At 39.0% G+C, this 21,360-nt stretch overlaps 1 protein-coding gene across 4 annotated transcripts in view; it reads right to left on the reverse strand.

Moving 5' to 3' along the window:
* Positions 1–3,170: 3,170 nt before the first annotated feature.
* The window catches only part of CALCR (calcitonin receptor), a 171,392-nt gene continuing 153,202 nt past the window's right edge, over positions 3,171–21,360 (reverse strand). For all 4 annotated transcript variants that reach the window (XM_005504928.3, XM_065051080.1, XM_065051078.1 and 1 more), the window contains 2 exons: positions 17,049–17,090; positions 3,171–9,834 (listed from right to left, as the gene is read on the reverse strand). In XM_005504928.3, coding sequence (XP_005504985.1) covers positions 9,613–9,834; positions 17,049–17,090 — 264 coding nt within the window. In that variant the 3' untranslated portion in view covers positions 3,171–9,612. The remainder of the gene's footprint in view (positions 9,835–17,048; positions 17,091–21,360) is intronic.

Genomic DNA, 21,360 nt, shown 5'->3' on the forward strand with positions numbered 1-21,360 from the left:
GGTACGAAATTCTGATCAGAGAGCAGAAAGACAGGTAGTCACTCAGGAATAGGTGGTTCAGGGGGAGGAAGGGACAGCTTTTCCACACTGACTTCTGTGGGAACTTTGGTCAGGACTTAGAGGCAATTTTAGATGTGTCTAGAATACAATGATCTGACAGGCTGCGAGTTTTTACCAATGAAAACAGGCTTGGAGGAAAAGTTTAAATTTTGAGTGTAGGAGCCTAAATCTGCCAGTGGTAGCTTAAATGGATTCAGTGAGGCTAGCACTTTGTTTGTGATCATTTATCTCAGGACCACACAGTAAGTTTGTGGCAGGGAAATGACCCAAATGTAGCTCTGCTGAGTCTATGAATTTCAGTGTCTTAACCACAGGGTTTTGCTTGATTTTAATAGGTATTTCTGTGACTTTTAATGCTATTGTGCTACTAGCTCATTTTTAGAGACTTTAAGAAAGTTCTTGATGAGGTCAGGGTTATTAAACTGTTTAAGTAATAGTTGTTTTGTATTCATTTATACTTGATTAACTTAAGAGATGAAGACATTCTAACATTTTAAAAATGAGTCTGACTTTAATTGCAAAAATAGAAGCCTCTCACAAAGCCAAAATTTCCTGAATGCTCAGTTCCACACCAAAGAAATTGCATGTAAAACTCACCTGTGCAACACAGAAAACAAACTAAAGAAGGGGCAATTAACTGGCACCCAGTTCAGCATGGGCCCCATCAGGCATCACCTGATACGAGGGCTGGAGCAGACCAGGTGTTCCAGGATATCTGAAACCTCTCTCTTGGGCTCTGTCCTGCTGTACCTGCTGTGATGGGAAATGTCAGAGTGAAGTTTCACTTCTGTGTTGTTGCCTCCATCACTGCCCTCTGAGCAATCTCCCCGGTTCTTTGGGGGAATGGCCTGAAGAGACGACAGCAGCCTCCACGCGTTTGCAGCCCCCGTGGGGGATGTGTGTGTTGCAGGGGCAGTACCAACCATCCCCTCTCTTATCCATCCATAGCCTTTAAAGTTCATATTATGGGAACTGTAAAGGGTGAAATCCTGGTTTCCACAGAACTCAAGCAGCTCATGTTTTTGATTTTAGTAAGCTCAAGATTTCAATTACATCAGTCAGTATTTCCTTCTAAGAAGGTTTTCTACAAGACCACTTATTTACAGCAAGGTTTAGCTTATGTACAGCACACAATGAAAAAGAATAATTGGTTTACAATCAGAAATATACATCACCCGGTGTATAAAATCATTAGGATATTTTTATGGCATAAAAACACATTATGCAGTAAATGCTAAAGTAGACAGTTTCCCAGCTTATACAAAAGCAAAGGGATAATTCAGTTAGAACTGTGTTTTCATCCATATCTGTCAGAAACAATGAATTTGTGGCTTATAGACTGTCCCTCAGATTTTCCAACATGGGAAGCCTTGCTATGTTTTCAAGCCTTTTCAAATTTGTGGACCATGTCTTTCAAGTATAATGCAACAAAAAATGATTGTATAAAATTTTTCTGTCATGAACATACAGCAATATTTTATCTAGAGGTTAATTAAAAAAAAGGGAAACTTTTTATATACATAGAAAATCATTCAAAATATATCCAGATGTTATTGTATATGTTTTGATTCCTGAAGTTCTATTGATAATTTACAAAGATTGTATATGCTAAGCATAACATGAATTTATTATGTTTCTGTGTCCTGATTGTATTAATTTCTTTTGCTGAAGTGCATTATTGGTAACTGATACACCATCGTGCACTCAAGAGTTTTAGTACTTGTGTAATGTAATACAAATGGCTGATAAGCAGGGACCTTTGTTCATAACATCTTGATCTATAAGAAAAATTGTTACCAAGTTATTCCTACATGGACCACAGCTAGAAAGGAGAAACATGCTCTGACTCTTTTTTGGCGTTTTCCCAAATTTGACAAGTCATGACAAACTGTCCATCACATATATGGCAGTACCTGTGTAGGTGATAGGACATCTAGAGTGACCTGTTATTCTTCCACATCCTTACTGACTCTGACTTCCCAAGGAGTCTCTCATTGATGAGAAATTCTACAGCAGAGGAAAAAAGGAAAAATCCTTGCACTCCTTCCTTTTGAAAATGAAGGCTGCAGTACAGATTGTATCTACTTTGTGCTGGACATACTTGTACTCTAATTCTTGTGAAGGCTCTAAATCACTGCCACTTCAAAGCTACAGGCTCTGCCAGAGGGGCATCTCGCTTCGGTTGCTGGAGAGCAATTGCAAGCACGAGGTCTAAGTCCTTGGGAGTTAAATAGTTGCTATACACCCTAAGACAATACAAGTGCTTGTAGAAAAAAAAAAAAGCCCATCGTACAATACAATTCAATAAGCGAAACCTTCAACTATTTGCTGTTCATTTGCTGTGGGCCTGAACTTGATAAACCTACCCATGCAATCTGCAGCAAGCAGAATATGAGCTCTGACCATTTGTAGAACAACACTCATTATAAGCAGCTATTCTATGTAACTTGCCTCCCTTTGGAGGCCTATAGTGGTCATGATGTCTCTAAACCAGAGACATGGCCTCTTTCTTCATGAAACTTACGTTGTTTAAATCACACGGTACTCCCTCCCAGGTCCTTCTCAGAAGGGATGTTAATCATTATGGTATTTATCCACGAAGTGTTTATTCATTAAAAATGTGTGTGCAAGTGCACACACATATGCACTGGGAGAAGTTAATCCCTTGCAATGATTATTGGGAAAAGCTGTACATCTCCTCGCATTCCAGTCGCCTCCCAGAAGCACCTATCCTTGCAACGCACTGATGATCAGACTTGTGCCACCATCTGCATTGAGATACGTTGGCCTTGCTTGTTCAAAACTAAAGAAATATCAGCCTACAGGTAGCATAATAGAGATTAATTGGGTTCTTTCATGTTAAATCAAAGGTGAGACTGTATTTCACCACGTGTTTTTAATGTTTGCTAGATATTTAGCTAACCTCTAAAGTCAGAGAGGGAGAAATCCTGTCCTTAGCCACACTGCTGAAGTCAGTGAGAATTACTGTGTTACACAGAATACAGTGAAATAAGATGTTGTCCATAGCAAGGAGCTCTCCGATCTCTGGTCAGTCTTTTCCACAACAGTGGGTCTTATGCTGGTGACATGAATGAGGTTACCTGTTGGAGAGCAGCCATGCAGCTGGCAAAAAGGTTATTTCTGCTCACCTCCCAATCAGCCTCTTTCATCAGCTCAGTGTTGTTTTAGCAAGCTGAGAAATACAATGCAGCACACCCCTTGGCCCAGTGGTTCCCATCAGGAACCCATCATGAACCCATCTGGTGTGGGAGTGGGCAGATGGGTGAAGGTGGTTGCCTGTGCTCCATATGGAGTCCCCAGAAAGCATTAAGGTAGATAAAAGAAGCTACATATCTTCTCCGCCTCACAGTTTCTCCCACTGACGACTTCTGCTTTGTGCATTTTGTGGGGACTGTGGGTCGCTGTCTACCTGAACAGCGTTCTTATAAAAATTCAGTGTATATATATTCATATATATAATATATATACATATGTATGTATGCTATCTCGAATTTCCAGATATTTTCTTTTTTGTACCTTTTATCTAAAGTTCAACTTCTCAAGAGCTTTTAGATGTTTGCTTTTTGTGTTTTTTTTTTTTTTTTTTTTAGATGCCAGGATTACATTCTGTCAAAATGAGAAAGGTAGTGTTATTCTGCTTCTAAAGATACTTGATCTTTGTGCTCAAACTTTAATCCCCAATTTAGTTCTAAATCTGCACCTACCATTTCATAATTCCAGTTCTGTATATTTTTCTTTTTAAACAGGATGTTGGCCAAACACCTGAATTCCATGAACTGGTTTGGAATAAAATGCATACTTTCCAGTCTGACTTTCTGTGATTACATCCTGGATCAACAGCAAGACACACAGGGTGCAAACTGTAAAAGAGAAATGTTCCTTCTGAAAATGCGTAGGATGTACGGGGATGTAGGGGAGTAAACCCTTCTTGTGCTGGTGATACTGAGGTGGGGAGAAATGCAGGGCAGATGAGGGAAGGAGCTGTATCCCCTTGACCCTATTTAGGTAAACTAACCTCACCTGCAGCTGGGAGTGGAGGAGTTGCATCTAGTCACACTGCTGCACATTAGATACCTCCTGGAGTCACTTCTAAAAGTTGCATTTGCTCACAGTGACAGAAAAGGAACCAGATTCTTAAAATCAGTGTAGGCATGTGATGTCCTTTAAAAACTGACTGAAGATAATTTTTTCTTTTTTTTTTTTTTTCTTTTAAAGGTAGGCTTGCAAGAGTCTGAAACTCGGCTATGAAGAAAATCTCAAATGGCATACAATGAGAGTTAAGTACCTTCCTTTCCTGGCCCAGCAGAACACAGTACCCATCTCTGTTGCTATAAAATCATAGAAAATACATCTTGACAGGAGTTTGACAGGTCATCTAAATGGTCCCTCTGCCAAGGCAGATGAACGAGGTCTAAATCATCCCTAATACTTCCTGTGTCTATTTGTGTTTTATAACACTCAGATACAACACTCTGTTTAGTCTTATTATGATGCTTTCTTTTTATGCAGCAGTTTCACATACTCAGTAATGATAACCTTCTCAACACTTAATTTTACTGATTAAAACAGTTGCCCTTTATTAGGCTGAGAGAAGTATACTGATCTATACTTGAGATTCTGAGAAATACTTTATTTTATTTTCTTGATATGGTCTGAGAACTCAGCAAAGGAGTGCTTAAATATAGATTTGTGATTCATCTGGAAGTACCTGAAAAATTTTGTGCTGCACAGAAAAATCTGCAGGTCATAAAAAGGATATTTTGAAATTAAACCTTACAGGTACCTTTATTACTACAACTGCCACAGAACTACAGGTGCCAAAGCAGCATAACTGGCACCATCCAAAATCCCAGGGCTGACCAGAGACTTGAACTTCACTAGAGAGACTAAGGAGCTGATCATGTTCTTCCTCCCTGCTCTTATTTCAAGCTGGAGGTCTGACTTTCCCTCACTGTTGGCTGATGACATTTTCTGCGTAGGATTCACACTTTCCTTTAGCCAAGTCCCTCTGAAACAGGTATTCCCGGAGCAAGGACAATATGGTACACTGCAATGATCCAGCTGCCCCAGGAGTTCAAAATTCCTGGTTTGGCACGAGCATTTCCCCTCCACATGTTTAGCACTGAGTCCAAATTGCAGGTGGTTGGGTTTAGGCTTTTTATGCTGCCAGAGGGCAAAGAGGGCATACTCACATGCTGCAGAGTCTCATTGGCTTGGGATCAACTTGTATTTTGATGCAAATGACTTTTAGCTTACAAATGCTCATATTTTTGAGCAGTAATCAAATAACTGTGTATATTTAGCTTCATGAAGACATTTCTGACTTTTAAAATTCCAAGCACTGGAAATGCAAATATCCCCACATTGTTAGTGTTTAGGATTTTCACCTTTGAAAAATGGCTCAGATTTTGTTTATGAAGGTTGGCAAAGGACGGAGGATGATTCAGGAAAAGGGGACAAAAATTGGCCACATTTGCATAGTTGGTTTTATCCCAAAAGAAAGTTAAGTTGCTACATTATAAACACATGAGCACTTTTTAATGGCAATATTGGCAGACATCTGATTAAGGTAGCACAATTGCTAAGAATTTTTATACAGAGAAAATTGCCTGTTCTACATTTGTTACTGTTCTATTTCAGCTATAACATATTTATTAAGTAAATAAAATTAAAAAGAAGTCTTACTTTTGGCATCCCATACCACAACAAGTCTTTTAATTTGTGCTGTGTTTCTGTACCTAGTAAAGAACAAACACCAGCATCTTCCTGATATAGCAACTGCACAAGCCCATCTGCCAGACTGAATGTTCACTGAACTGGGTTTTCATTTGTCAGGTGTGGTGTATGAGAGGAAATTGGTACTGCAGAGTTGATTAATGTAAGGTTGGTTTCCTCTTAAAATACACCTTCAATGCACTGATTCAACTGTCACTTCCTTTCCTACTTTTTGATACACTGATACATTAATTATGCATTTCTCCTGTTCCTGTGAAATGTATTAGAGACAAAACACCCTACTGCCAAGACATTGTAATTATTGAGGTCACATTAGAGTTTCCAATATTGCTGTCACTAGTGTATGGTACTGTTTATAAAGCAGAGAAGTGAAATTCATCTTATGTGTGCAATGACAACATTTCAAACCATCTTGAGATGAAGAAAAATAGCATTTTCCATTTGAAAATATTTTGAGTAGAAATTACTAAGGCTCTACAAAACCAGCATTTCCTGCAAAGCCCAAGGGTGATGCCAACCCTAAACTCAGAATGTACGTTCAATCAAATTTTTAGTGGCTTTAAATTATCACCACTCCAGTGAAACCAAAGCTGCCACAAGGACTGACATAACCATACAGTATTTCCACTACCTGAATCTCAAACCAAGATCCTAAACCCCAGATCCTGAACTTGGCTCTTCAGAAGAGCATTCTACTGAACAGAGCAATATAATTAGTGAAGAACAAAAACAACCACTATGATGGCAAAGCATTTCCTTTTTGTACATCCACATGAGCACAATAGACTGTAAAACAACTCATACTTACATGTTGTAAACATGTATGTTACTAAAACCAACATGTTCATTATTAAACTTGCTGTATTATGTACACTTCTTTTACAGTCAGCTCATTTGTGTCTTTAGAAACTAAGAATGCCTTCTGGAGTTCTCCAGGAAAGTATGGTGTGCACCAAAGCTATTCAGAAATACAGAATTCATAGCAGAGACACATTATTGTCTTTAATAACTATAATAAATCCTCCACTTCCCATTTTTCACTGGTAAAAGTAGAAATAAGGATACATGAAATACTCTTGTCTGAAAAAATAAGTGCCTTCATATTTCTTGAAGTCTGAAAAACAGGTATGTGGCTTGAAGGAATGCACAGGATCATATTTTCTTGCATATTTTCTTGTTCCACTGGATTAATAATGTGATGAACCACATCATGGTGGACAGTTAGTTCTTGTTTCCTGGCTCCTCTCTCTTGTTCTATGGTGGCAGTCCCAGCAGCTCACTCCTTCCAATGGGGAGGAAGCTTTGGTGGAGCACAGTGACTCTGTGCATGTGCACAAACGGAGCAAACTCCTTCCCTGCAAGGCAACAGTGGGAATTTGGTCCCCTCTCGTAGTGCTGGGTTTACACCTATTCCTCACGAGCTCATTCCTGGAAGGGACTTTTCCAATGAGATCGCTACTCATGTAGGTAGACACATACAAGGGACCTCCATTTAATATTTAAAAGTGAAGGATAAAACTTTGTGTCTAGCTGAGTCAGTGATGAAAAAGCTGCGCCTGACTGAACACAAAACTAAAAATCGTTTCAAATTGCTTAGGACAAAATTGTCTTTGGTTTTCAAGGTCTACACTGAACTATATTGTATGTCATTCATGAATACTGAAGAGAGTTGTTCACTACTCATCTAAGTCAATGGGGATTTGTCTGCTAATTTCAATAGAATCTGAAATAGATTATCAAGATTTATGGCAGGACTAGCTTATAATCTCTTTCTATGTGTTTTACCCTGTGGTATACAGACTGTCCTGCAGCCCTTCCTCCACAGTTCTGCAGGATTAGGTCCTCTGTCTGTAGGCTCCAAAGTCGCCTCAAAAAACGTGACATTTAGCTCAAGTGCCTTATTTTAATTTTTCTCTTCTCCTTTACCACCTGACAAGATCTAGATTTAAGACTATTCTAACCCATGATATTTTAAGTACCTTTTTCAGTGCTAAGGAAAAAAATCATTATGGATGGAACTGCAGCAAGCAAATGAAGGAAAGGAAGAAATTTTACACCAGCAGAACTCTCAGATGAATGCAACTGCAGTATAGAAGATGGTATTCTGCCTCTCCCCATTCACCTGCCATGCAGGGCAGTATTTTTACAGCTCCCAGGACAGGTATTCAGACATTTGAGATGAGCAAACATCACCACTGGCACTTGCAGCTGCCTCCCCCTCTGGCCATGTCTTCCTGCTTGGTCTGGAGTTGAAGCATCAAATGCAAGGGTATTTAGCAGAGAAAACAAAGGGGACTGGTACCTTTCCAGCTTCCTTCAAAGTTAAAGACTGTGATGAATACCTTGAAGTTGTTAGCATTTGCAATACTCCATGCACATCTCATCTGAAGGCAAAGGAGTGGAAAATGTGTAGGACACTTTTTCAGAGATACACAAGAAGGAATTACATTATATTCATTAGACATTTTATGCATAAAACTCCATAAGAGTCACAGGCCTGCAAAAATTCCTTGGCACCAGTCTTGCTGCTTGCAGATTCTTTACTGTTAGAATGTAGAATGTACTATTCATATGGGAAATTAATCTATTTTATTTCTTTTGTGGTTTGCAGAACTTTTGCAGTGACAGTACTGTAACTTCTAACTGCAAATCAGCTTCTCCCTGACCTGATTTCTGCCTCATTAATCAGAGACTCTAATGCTGATTTGAACGTGTGATAAGAAGTCCTTGTTACTCACAAAACTGTATATTCATCATGTTATCCTGATGACAGACTGACATATGAAACCATCACTTTCAACAATTAGGGACTCAGAGCAGCAACCAGATTCTAAAAATAGATGCTTCCTGTGCTAAGACATTAGTTTCTTATTTCTTACCTGGGATCCTTTACTGCCATGATCATACTTTTATAACAGAGACAAGCATTCATCTAGCGTTCATCTCAGAATAGCTATTAAAGAAAAACATAATTTCCAAACAAACTGCACAGTTTATTCAGAGTGAAGGAATTGTGCCTTCATGATGAGTTTCTGGGCAAAGTAATAGGGTGACATTTTTGCCTATAAATAAATATTCTTTTACTACTAGCATTGTTGAACCAAAACTAGTTTGACTTCAGGACTTGTGTGATGCTGCTTACAATACTGATCTGTTTCTTTGAGGGTGTTTGAGATCTTGGCATGCAATTACTATTTCACCGTCATTTGCTTTATGCTCCTGATAATGGTTTGATAATATCCTTTGGAGATCATCAGAATTGGAATACTTTGGAGTGATTCTTTTTCTATTTTTCTGATTTTTCTTGCAATGTGCAAAATCTTTCAAGCAGTCATCGAGCTCATTAAAAGGGGAAAATAAAAGACTCCAAGCCAGTTAAATCTTTTGAATGCTGAAAGTTCAAAAGCTAGAGTTAAAGAAAAGTTCTGAAAGCAAAAACTGCTGAAAGTTTCCAATTGCCAGGTACTGGTTCTTTCTTTCCTATTTGCTATGGAATACCTGATACCGTTACTACCTGTTGCATGGTCACTTCATACAGCTGGTATCAGGAGAGGTGGAGACGACAGAGCCTGGTGGGCAGGTCCATGTTCACTCACTGCTGCAGCACACAGGGAGAAATGCTGTTCCCAGGTCTGTGTCAGACTCTCTTTATGCCATCACTGTCAGAGGATGATGTGGTTTGAATATGATGTGTCCTTTCACCTGGTCTTGCCCTCTCATTGTGGCTCCCACCCTTTTCCCCACTTTGTTCACAAGCAGAATGTAAATGATGAGTTAGCAATGGCTGGTGCTGAGCTAGGCAGATGTCTCTCCAGATTTTAATGCAACGAGTTCAGAGTCCTCTAAGTATCTTCCATTCAGCTGTTCGTTGTTGGAATCATGATGGTACAAGTAAACAGGGACCTCTGTGATTGATGTTGCAGTGTAGGAGGTAGATCGTGTGGAACAGTGCTCTCGGCGCCTTTGGCCCCACTGAGTTTTGTACTGTGTCCATTGCCTCTTCAAAGCTCCTTGTACCTGTTAAAGAAACACATGCTTAGGGTGAAGCATAATCTAAACCCCTATAATTGTAGCAATTTTAAAATTTGCTACAGGAAATTAAAAAAGAAATAAAAAAAGAAGAAGAGGAAGAGGAAAAAAGAAAAAGAGAAAAAAGGAAAAGAAAGAAAAACGAAATAAAAAGAAAAAGGAAAAGAAAGAAAAAAAGAAAAAGAAAAAGATAGAAAAAGAAAAAGAAGGAAAATAAGAAGAAAACAAAAAAGAAGAAAGACAAAAAGAAGAAAAAAGGAAAAAAAGGAAAATTAAGGAGAAGGAAAAGTAGAAAAAGAAGAAAAAGAAGAAAGAGAAGAAAAAGAAGAAAAAGAAGAAAAAGAAGAAAAAGAAGAAAAAGAAAAAAAGAAGAAAGAGAGAGAAAGAGCAAGAGCAAGAGCAAGCTCCAGGTCTAGTTCCATCAGGTTTAGTCTGCCTCTCTTCTCCCCTCTGCTCCCAGCTCCAGAAGCAGAAGCAGTTGCTCATCTCTTGGCCTTAACTCTGTCCCTGCCTACCCTATGGCAGCAATTAGAGTTTCTGCAGTTGTTGTTGCTTATGAAGAGCAGGTATGGGTTAGCTGTTCCCGTAAAAGGTAAATGTGGAACAGATGCTGCACAGGAACACAGTAGGGTGCTGTGATAGAAGAGAGAAGAAGGATGGGGTTTAAAACCCATCTGATGCTACAGCTGGATCATTGCCCCTGGAATGGCTAATGCATTGTGATCCTGAAGAAACTTAACCTTGAGTAAAACTGTCCATGATTGGCAAAGTGTAAGCACACTTCAAGAGCTTGCCAGGCCTAATTTTGTAGAGAAAAAGAGTTGGAGGATTAGTAGAGCAAAACAGATTTTGCTCTGGTAATTTAAGAAGAGGTTCTGTGCTGGCAAAACACCCTAGCACTGGACTCTGTGTACTAGAGAACTTCAACCTTTCAACATTCATCTTCTAGGAATAAAATATTTTATTCAGCATTTGCATTAAGAGTGATGTTATATACGTCTCTAGGATATGCTTTTAAACTATTGAGTCCTGCCAGAGAGTAAGAAGCCCTTCTCCAGCTACATGTTCAGGCATGCTGGCTCACTCTAGCTCCTTCCCAATGGTATGGTGTGGGCAAACCCTGGCTCTGACCCTTGAGCTCAACTATTCCAGCCATCAAAATGTGAAAACTGGAGCAGTTTCCTGTAATAATCTGCTGTTAATGACCACTCTTCCAGAGGATGGCAGGTGCAGGTGAGGCACTGTGACCACTGGAGTGTCCTGGAAATTCTGTGCTCCTGTTCAGGTGGATGTTGTATGTCATTTTTGCTCAGAGAGCAGTTTGAAGTCACTCTCTGCAGAACAATATCTTTTATTCACTTAGATAAATCTAAATGACTTTAATATTTCCCAAGTCTCCACAAATCTAATCACTCTATTAATATGTATATAGCAAAAAGTTCTCTACTCACCACCCACAGCTGCCTGAAAGAAAGCAGTTTCATGTCACGTAAGGACAAGGCTTCATAAGGAATTACTGTGAACCTGAGATGCTTACTGAGTGTACAGCATGACTGCAGCATGCCAAGAGTGGATATTTCAATTGCTTTGGCTTTTTATTTTTAACCCAAGATGCAAGCCAAGCTATGAGGGTTGATGCCATAAATCCTTACTCATGCAAGTAGTTGCACTGACTTTGGTCTGACTCCTTTCTTGAGTAAACAAACGTTTGCTGGACTAGTCCTTTAAAACTAACTGAAAACTATATCCATGCTCAGTTTCCAATACTAACTCTTCTTTGCAATTGTTTTGCTTAAGACAAAGTAGTTAAGAGTTCTTTTCATCTGATGATATGTATTCCTGTTCACCTTCTCCTAAGACATAAAGAAAACAAATGTCTGAGTGCATGATAATTAGGTATCAAGCACAGAAAAGGCATATGGTTACAATGGAACTTTAATTACTGGGGCTGTGAGCAAATCTTACTATGCTAATATTGAGATTTAAAGCGAAATGTCTGCATGGAAGGATGTTTCGTATGACACCATCACCAAAGTTTACTAGTGAGAAAGAATTACTGCATGAAAGAACAACGCAGTTGTAACACATGATACAGAAATATTACACATAAGGTAAACCCTGTAAAGATTTTAGTCACTTTAAGATTGCCTTTTGATATTACAGTATGAATATTTTAGCTTAGCAACCCTAGAAACTATAGGAGGGACTGAAAGAAGTAATCTTCAGAAGGATTAAGTCAGTGACTTTCCCCAGTGTCACGCTGGGGCAGCAGTTCCTGTGACCTATGGCCAGACACAACAAGGACAATGCAGAAACCTTCAGTGGGCACAGCAGCTCTGTGTGCCTGCAGCTGTGTCTCCGACATTGCCACCGTGGTCATTAGCAACTGTAGCCACTGTGCAACTCTGGCCATCACCTCTGCCCCTAAGTATTGAGAGTGTTTGCACTTCACATCAGTTCATCCATTCAGAATAATCTCAGTGTATTTAGTGAAAGTAGCAAGAACATGCTCTTACAGCCTTACTGTTCCTTTCCTAGACCCCTGTCCCCTGCAGCCACCAGGACTTTGATCACTTTTGCATGGGGAGAAGAGTCACTGTGAAGGTGATGAGCTCCTGCTGAGCTGTCAAACTGCCCTCGGTTGAATTGTAAACTGATGGGCCACCAGGGCAACCACAGGTCTAGAGATAACATGGTTATCTTCAGTTAGAAGAGGGAAGAACAGTGTCATTGAGTTATATAAATCCTGCTGTGAGGAGCTTACAGGCTTGTTCTCAGAAGGGAGTGACACTTATATTTTATATACGGGAGAGAACAGGCACGTCCCTTCCAGTTCAGCCCATGATTAGAAGTGCCAGGTATAGCCAGGTTTAAAAGGTTCCACAGAGCAGTGAGAGCACGAGGTCAAAGCAGCTGTGTTTTTATTCTCCACTGAACTGCTGGCCGGTACAGGAATCTGACCACAAATAGATGATGGATAGTACAAGCTGCTGCACTTCAGTAAAACAATGCGTTAATCTAGATTTTTGCTATGATTCCAGGGATCTCAGATGATGATAATTCAGTGCCAAATAAAACTGTTCATGCATGGGGTTTAAATGTGTAAGCAACATTACTGAAAATCACATGAACAGGCATAATATATTAATGACCAGGGAGGCTCCTGGGGACAGGGCTGGTCAGGGCGATACCTGCCACGTTTTCCTCTGTGGTAGCAGATGAAAGAAAGTAAAGTCTAAAGAAATGAAGAGCCTGAGTTTATTTACTCTGTTCTTCAGGACTTAGAAGATTTTCTGTTCTCTGTTATCCCTTCACGCCTTTCTGGCACACAAGATATATGGCTGGTTTTCTTCTAGCAGACTTTCCATTTTGTTGGCCAGCCTTGCAGTCTAGAAGCAATTTCAGGCCTGGAAATATGGTCTGGTGAGCAGACTATTGCAGAGACCTTGTATCATCTGTACAACACTGTTGTTTTTGGACAGAAAAACTACAGTGTTGCTGGACACTGAGATTTCATATGAAAATGCACCAGATCTGTCATTTTGAAAGTCCAAACCAAATCCATTGTTTTTGTGTTCTTCCATGTGAATGCAGGCAGTGCTACAGCTTCTTATTACTATTTTTACATTTCTTTCTGTAGATGGGCTCATGATACTAAAGTGAGGTTGGTGAGGTAGTAGGCGATGAATGCAATACAAAACAGTCAGGAGGTACTGAGTTTAGCATTATTTGTCCTGGCTAAATGTCATGTATTTCAGCCTTGAAGTTAAATATTCCAGTAGGAAAAAATAAATCCTAGTACATCCAGGCTCCTATGGTAATAAAATTAATTTCCTCACCCCACACTGAATTTTCTCATGAGAAATAATTTTGAGCTCTATGGCAGCAGATGTACACAGCAGCTTGGAAACAATCTCCTACCATGACTGGAGACCAAACTGTGGCTTTGGTCTGTGTCCTACTACACACAGCAAAAGACTAGGGGAGATTATCTCAACTTAATTCTCTTGGGCTGCCAAACTCAGATCACTGCTTCCTTTGAAAGCACTTAATGCCATCTTGGCATCAGTCTGTTGCTGCTCCTCTATATATTTTGTGTTATACATCTGCACCTTGTGTAACTTCAGGAATAAATGGGATTTGGAGGAAAGGGATCATAATCCTTTCATCTTCTTTTCTGGTGCAGCCCAGCACAACTACTCTAGTACATAAACTTGCTTGATTTTTCTTGGTAATGTGGTGATGTGAGTAGCACCAAACTGTCTTGAGTCTATATGAGAGGTGTAATCCTTGGCTTTCTGCTCACCTTAATGGGAAATTAAAAAAAAAAAACCACAAACCCTTCTCTTATTGTTTGGTAAATAAAATTTTGTATGAGAAAATAATGAGAGTGTTTCTCAGCATCCCAGCCATTGTGCATGCTAGGCAGTCTGCAAGTCTGCAGTAGATATAATTTTAAAAATGGGTGTCATGTTATAAAGTTACCAAAGCACCAACAAAAATCACACTCAACCTGTCTGAAAAGCCTAAGTCCCCAAGGTTGTTCTTGCTGACACTGATGAAGGTTTCTGATCAGCCACTGAACTGAGGAGTCATTAATCCTACATGCAGTCTGGAGCCACCCAGAGGTAGTTAAACCATCCATGTGATTACTTATGGGAACAACAGAGTAAAAAAATGGAAACCACATTTCAATATCCAATTAATTTTTGTCTCATTTTAGACACCATCCTTTCTAGATGTGTACCCTCAGTGATGGCTTGCTGACAATTCAAGTATCAAAAGTAGATATCCCGGTGAGAGCCTTTCACAAGGAAGAGGTGTTTTTCCAAGGCGACCAGGGGCTTGGTCACTACTGCTGTTATTCAAGATGTGGATCTAGACCATGCATCTCCAGTCCATGTAAGGAATGAATGGCTGCTATTGCCACTTCCTAACAGCAGCCCAAACAGTGCAGAAGTCCACAAGGTGTAGTATGTCTCTGAGATTGGACATCTGAATATCATGTAGGAATGTGGTATATTTTGTTAGTTCAATTATATTTATTCTGGATTCTAAATGTAATATAATACTTAATGAACAACAACAGCAAAAAGAGATGTGCATTTATTTTAGACTAATTTTCATTTCTGGAATGTGGCTTTTAGTATTCTGCCTTGCACACTGTAGTTTCGTTCATGTGACAGATAAACCCATTCATACCCTACAATCTAATTTTGAATTAAATTATGTGGTCTGCCATGTCATTGGCAAGCAGACGCTCCAGATATATTAATTATTGGGTAACTTGCAAATTGTATTACTGGACTTGTAAAGATGGGTATACTTTTCTGACATTGTGGCGTTGCCAAAAGTGCTTTGGAATTAGAGCAATCTGATGAAACACATCTAAAGAAAAACAACCTTTAAGATACTTCGCATTTTTAGCGCATTTTCTTGCCGCCTTTCCTCATTTTTAGCATTGCTACAGCACAAATCCATATGTTCTCGTTAGAGCTGGAGAATTACAGAGTAACTGACCTTTTGCCCTAAAGCTATAAAATGTTGAGCAAATATATTTTGCAAAATCTAATCTGAAAAAAAATGAAGATGACACTGGGGAGAATGAAGAAGGCAATGTTCAAGACCAGGATTTTGCAGGTAACACATTGTTTGGAGGCAAGTGAAAGACATTGGAGCTCTGCCTGTACATAGCTATGCAGTCATTGCTATGTGAGTTCAAAAATTGCATGGCTGGTCCCTTCTATCTCCATGCCAGGTCCTCCCTACCAGAGAGAATCAGAAGCATTTCTGTGTTTCCAGGGCATGGAGACTGGACTGTACCAGGATGCGATGACACTAAGGGAGAAGGAGAAATGCAGTAGTAGCCTGAAGATGCCAGGGATAGAAATGTGGTAGGAAAAAGCATTGTACATCTCTCCAACTTTGTTTAGTTGGACCCATGAAAGCATGAATTTCTTAGCGTTGATCTTTATAGATGTCGTTTCACATTAGGTTCTGGTGTCATTAACTGCCCGTATTTTGCCTTTCTCTTTTATTCTACTGAGAAGTCACGCTGCAGAATTACAGTGAGACATTTATGTACATTTATGTACATTTATGCAGTAGGCTAACCAGAAGCAAATTAATAGAGATGTTGACGACTAGTAGCAGAATTTAATACTCTCTTCCATCCCAAGAGTTAGTAAAACAGTCAGTACCACCTTATCAATAACATAACTTTGAGCAAGTCACTATCAAAACTTCAGCATGGTCACATCATTACTGGGAATTTACTGCTTTCTAATAAGATACAAGGATAAACAGAAGCACTAATATCTCTTTGGGGCAACATACTGAATGTTAGCATCACAAAGCTTCCTCTGTATCTAATTCATTTGTGCTGGATTAAAAAATAACCTTTAAACAGACTTTCTAGCTTTTCTAAGATGTAGTGTTTTATGTTGCTACAGTTCAATGCTCCTGATGTATTGAAATAGCATTTTTCTGCTAATGATTTTTGGTAAATGGCTTGCTGAAGGAATTTAAATGATTCTTGACATATTTTAACCTGCAATTTTTTTGTAAAAAAAGATGTAGTGAAATGGACCTAAAATCAGCTGTAGGCTTATAAAATATTAATCCAGCTCTAAGAGAATGGAAGACATCTTTGACTCAAGGGGCTTTTTTTTTCTCAGTTACTACATGAGAAACATGGACCTTAGAAAGGCCAGCACCAATCCTCAAAGAAGTTCAAGTAATCACACTCCTCCAGGCTCCTCTGCTCTGTCAGTGCTATCGGGGATGGCATCTGCCACGGTTCTGTTTACAGGACAGACCCCCCAAGATGGCCACTACCTCTTATGAGGCATTGTGGTTCTTCCTGCTATTCCAGAGAGGGAAGGGAGGTAGAACACTTGTCTCTTCTACTTAGATCTCTGTCTCAAAATCGCAGAAGGTGTGGGGAGAGGCTCATGCCTGTACCTCATTTGGTGCCCTCTGCTTTGTAATGTTAACACTCCTAATTCATCTGCTCAGAGATATTGAAGTCACACTCTGCACAGAACTTTCAAAAATGCACACTGCTGCTTATGTACAGACAGTAAAGAGTGACTCTGTGTGGTTTCAAATTTTGTAGCATGACCTGCTTCATTTCTGCATCAATGACCAACAAAGTGACTATTTTTCAAGTTCTTTTCATTTGCTGTATTTTACAAACTTACCTCACCATTGAAGAAGCAGAATATAGTTGCCACAAGTAAGCCCTAAGAGAAAGGAAAATAAAATAGTTAAATATCAGAATATATAATTTTCTTGTTGTTGTTTGGAAATTTGGGCTTGATGGATACAAGATAAAAACTCAAGTCCACTTCCTCTGCATCACAGACACTTCATATAACTTCCCTGCCATTTCACAGTTATGCTTTTACACTGATTTTCATCTTTTCAACATGTTTTGCCATTTTCTTCTATACTACTAGCATTTATAAATTCTCCATTTTGCCTATTAAGTTATTTTTCTGCAAAGGGCCTAGAGAACAAAAACTAAATGCTTACAGTGGAGTACGGTACCACACTGTTACTGACGTTGCTGAAAAGATGGCAGAGTAATTGTGTCCTACATGCTGCCACTCATTTTAAAGTGTTGGCCAAGGAGAATCCAGTTGACCCAGGAAGGCTTTAAACTGAAGTGCGTGCCAGGATAACTGAACTTGTACATGGAGAATCATAATGGATGGAGAGTATAGGAAAAGAAGTATAAGTGGTAAGAAAAAGAACAAACCCCCAAACAGAACAGGTGAATTAGAAAATAGGGGGGCAGAAAAAATAAGAGCAATTGCAGACCATACCTTGGTCCTAAATGGCTTAAAGTTAATTATTACCACAGATGCTCAGACCGTATTTCACTACTGCTACAAGATTAAGCAGGGCCAAGGCAGGAACACGAGGAGAAAAAGTATGAAATTAATGAGAGAAAACTCTCACACACAGAACCTGCCATTCAGATTCATGTAGTTACACTATTCCATGTTCTAAACTGCACCTGCTCTTATTAAAACAGCATTACACAGCATCACTGGGAGCCAAATGCCTTCATTTTAAATTACTTAAAGCAGTTATTATAAACTAAAAGCATGGCAGTTTACGAAATTATGGGGAAAATGGCAATACAAAAGTTTGTGTTCCCAAGGGTTGCTTTGAAAAGCTTTACAGCTGTATCTTTTTTATAAACCCTTGTTTAATTGATTACCAGTTAAATTGTAGCTAACATTTTGTAAAATGTCTTGGACTCTCAAGTGTATACATTGGACCACAAATATCAGGTAAGTAATAACTGTTTTATGCATCAGGAACACACAGGCTGGTTTGAAAAGGTGATGACCACCTGAATTTTGGCAACTATTTTACTCCAATAAATGCACAACGTGTAGTTTGATGTGACTTCAAATATAAACACAGAAGAGCATGTGTGAGGAGGAAGAAGGGTAGACATAGTGAGAAAAGGAAAGTTTCTTTTCATGTTTTTGAAAAACAGTGAGTATTCTCAAAAAAATAAAATCCCAGTATATGATACGCAATGCACAGTAGTTTGTCCATAAGCTCTGGTCTGAGAAACACCCCAAAGTCAACTAAAACCATACACCTCTAAAGCAGGACTTTGCCAGACCAAAGATTCCTGAATCGAAAATTTATGCAAGGGGAGCAAATGTGTCACTTCCTGGTGGCCTATGTTGATTTTCTCCTGTGCCGTGTGCTTTACATGAATTTGCATACCCCTGCAAAACATCCGATATTGAACTGCATGGTACGTGGTTGCAGCACAGGTCCTGCTACTGTGCTAAAGTGTGTTTTTATCAACAGCAGTCAGGGAAGTGAGATGGATCTTGATCTCCTCTGAGAGTACAGATGCTCAATGGACAGTCCACGTGACGCACAGCAGGTATGAAAGACAGCAGGAGAAGAGAAAGAAGCAGAGACATTTTCTAAGTCTGTTCTTCAGTGAGAGTGTTTATGGGTAATCTTGGAATTGTAGTACCTTAAGGCAGAAATTGAACCTGAACTGTCGAAGTGAAGCCATTTTCCATTTCAGTTCCTGTATGGTATTCAGATTCCTCCGTTACATCCTGCAATTTTTCTACTTTTCTTCTGTTGGAGATTGTAGTTCCCTTAACTGGTGTTTTCTCCAGACAACTTCTGACAGAAAAGCTCAAAAGGAAGCTGCAGTGATGCCTCGTATCCCTTCAGTTGCCTTTCTGGTTCAGAGTGTACTGAGAGCAGATCTGGCTTCTTGTTATTTTGAGACCATGGATGCTGTACATCTGGCTGAAGAAAATATTTTCTCTAGTTTGTCCCATATAAGTCTCAATGCTGTTCTTCTATCAGCAACAGCTCTCTGGGCTTTGCCATCTCTATTTCTGTATTTCTGTATTTCTCTATTTCTATTTCTATTTCTATTTCTATTTCTATTTCTATTTCTATTTCTATTTCTATTTCTATTTCTATTTCTATTTCTATTTCTATTTCTATTTCTATTTCTATTTCTATTTCCATTTCTATTTTGTTCTTCCAATTATAGATAAAGTTTTTCCCGTAGTTCAGGGTACTATTGTTATCTTCAGCTGTAAACCTACAGAGATATCAGTAGCAGACACCAGCTTGGTCTCTTCAGAGCCATGAGGTCTTGGGATTTTGATAATTTTATAGTGAATCTATTACAAAATATGACAGACTGGAAGTAAGTTAATAATTTAATGTAAGGCCCACGGCTTATTTCTCATATCTCTTTGACATATAACTTCCATAGCTTCTCTAACGGCTGCTGGTTTTTGCTTAGAGTGCAATTCTTGTTGAGGATGATATCTCCAGGTCATTTTTTTCCTTCTGCCACTGTGTGGAGTTGTAAAACTGACCTGTGATATATTGTCTGCTGCCAACAGGATCAAATTGGCTGTGGTACTGAAAGTAGAGATGAAGAATACATTTATTTTGAGATTAAGGCCTCTAATGACTGCTTCTGAAATTCTTTATTTCTGGACCATGTGAAGACTAGGTGAATGCAAATTTCAACTGAATCATGCCTTAGGGATTGCCCAGACTCAGCAGCTCTCAGATCTTCATGTACCATACTGATGCTGTAGTGAGTTTTTCCCTGTGTTTATGTGTCTATACTGGTTCAAGGACATTCTTTGCTTGGCAGGTATTTAATCTGTATCTCACTCTCTGAGGACATAAATGTCTTCAAGAGAAGTTCCAATAATTTGCTTAGGTTAAAAAGAAGCAAACAAAAATACCTATGCAGATACTGCAAATTTACCTGTTTCTGATACCTCAGTTGTTTTTCTTCTAGCTTATGTCTCCATAAAACAAATAAAGTATATATAGAAGCGCTATTTCTTTTGTTCATGACCATGTCCCTGGCCTTACTCTCTGCCCTAATTACACACTGTGTTGCCATCCAGGCTTTAGTGGGGTGATATATTCATTGTTGATGGTAGAAGATGATGGCACATGTAAGTGTACAGATGGCCATAACATAAACAGTTTCTGATTTGCTGTGTGCGTTTTCGTCCATATCTGTTCACTTCTCACTTCTGGTCCAAGTCCTTCATTCAAGTGATCCCCATGCCCATCTCTTTCCTTTCAGCAAAGATAAAGAACTTCGAGAAAAACAATACTATGTCCCTCATCATCTTAATTTACAGCACATTCATACAGCAGCCGTGACGTAAATGGCTATGTCATAAAGTGTTCATTTATATTAGGTTAAAAAAAATAAGCAAAGCAAAGAATGCATCTGTGTGGTTTCTGCTGCTACTGAGGTAGGAGGTTGTCACGCTGCAAAATGAGGCATCCCATCAGCCAAAGCTCACGCTTTGCTTCTTCTCCTTCTTTCTGCTGGAAGTTTCATTTCTGTAATTTTGTACATGATTTCTTCATACAAAAATGGCACTTTATACTATCCAGCTTTCAAAAAACTAATATTTCCCAACTTCTATTGGTTCAAAACATTAGAAAGTTTTGAAATTACTAACAATGCAAAGAAAAAAAAAGAACGGGAAACAAAAAAATCACTTATGTTACCAAAAGCAATCTGATGACCTTAACTTTGCACAGAAGCAGAAAATGTTTCTGTGTGGTTTGGCATCACAGGGCATATTTATTTCCCTTTAAATGGAGAAACAGATGGAATGAATACCTTCTAAAATGCATTGAAATATCTTACTGTTTTTAAGACATTACTTTTACATTTTTAATTTTATTCTGCATAAAGCTGCATAGAAAGTTAAATTGACATCTTGGAGGCAGGGTGGATATACATGTGACCTAAACCCATGCCTAAAAAATACAAAATAACCTCTATGCAAAGGTCGCCCCTAGGATCTGTATCTTCCTGCCTGGCAGGGTGGGTGTTGCAGGCCTGAGTGTGCTGCTTGGAAGCTGCTGACTGAAACAGAAGTAATTGTACTTGGGGATCAAGAAAACTGATTATTCTCCATTTAATTAAAAAAAACAACCCTTATTTTCCAATAAGAG

This window comes from Columba livia, chromosome 2, assembly GCF_036013475.1.
Source record: "Columba livia isolate bColLiv1 breed racing homer chromosome 2, bColLiv1.pat.W.v2, whole genome shotgun sequence".
NCBI lineage: Eukaryota > Metazoa > Chordata > Aves > Columbiformes > Columbidae > Columba > Columba livia.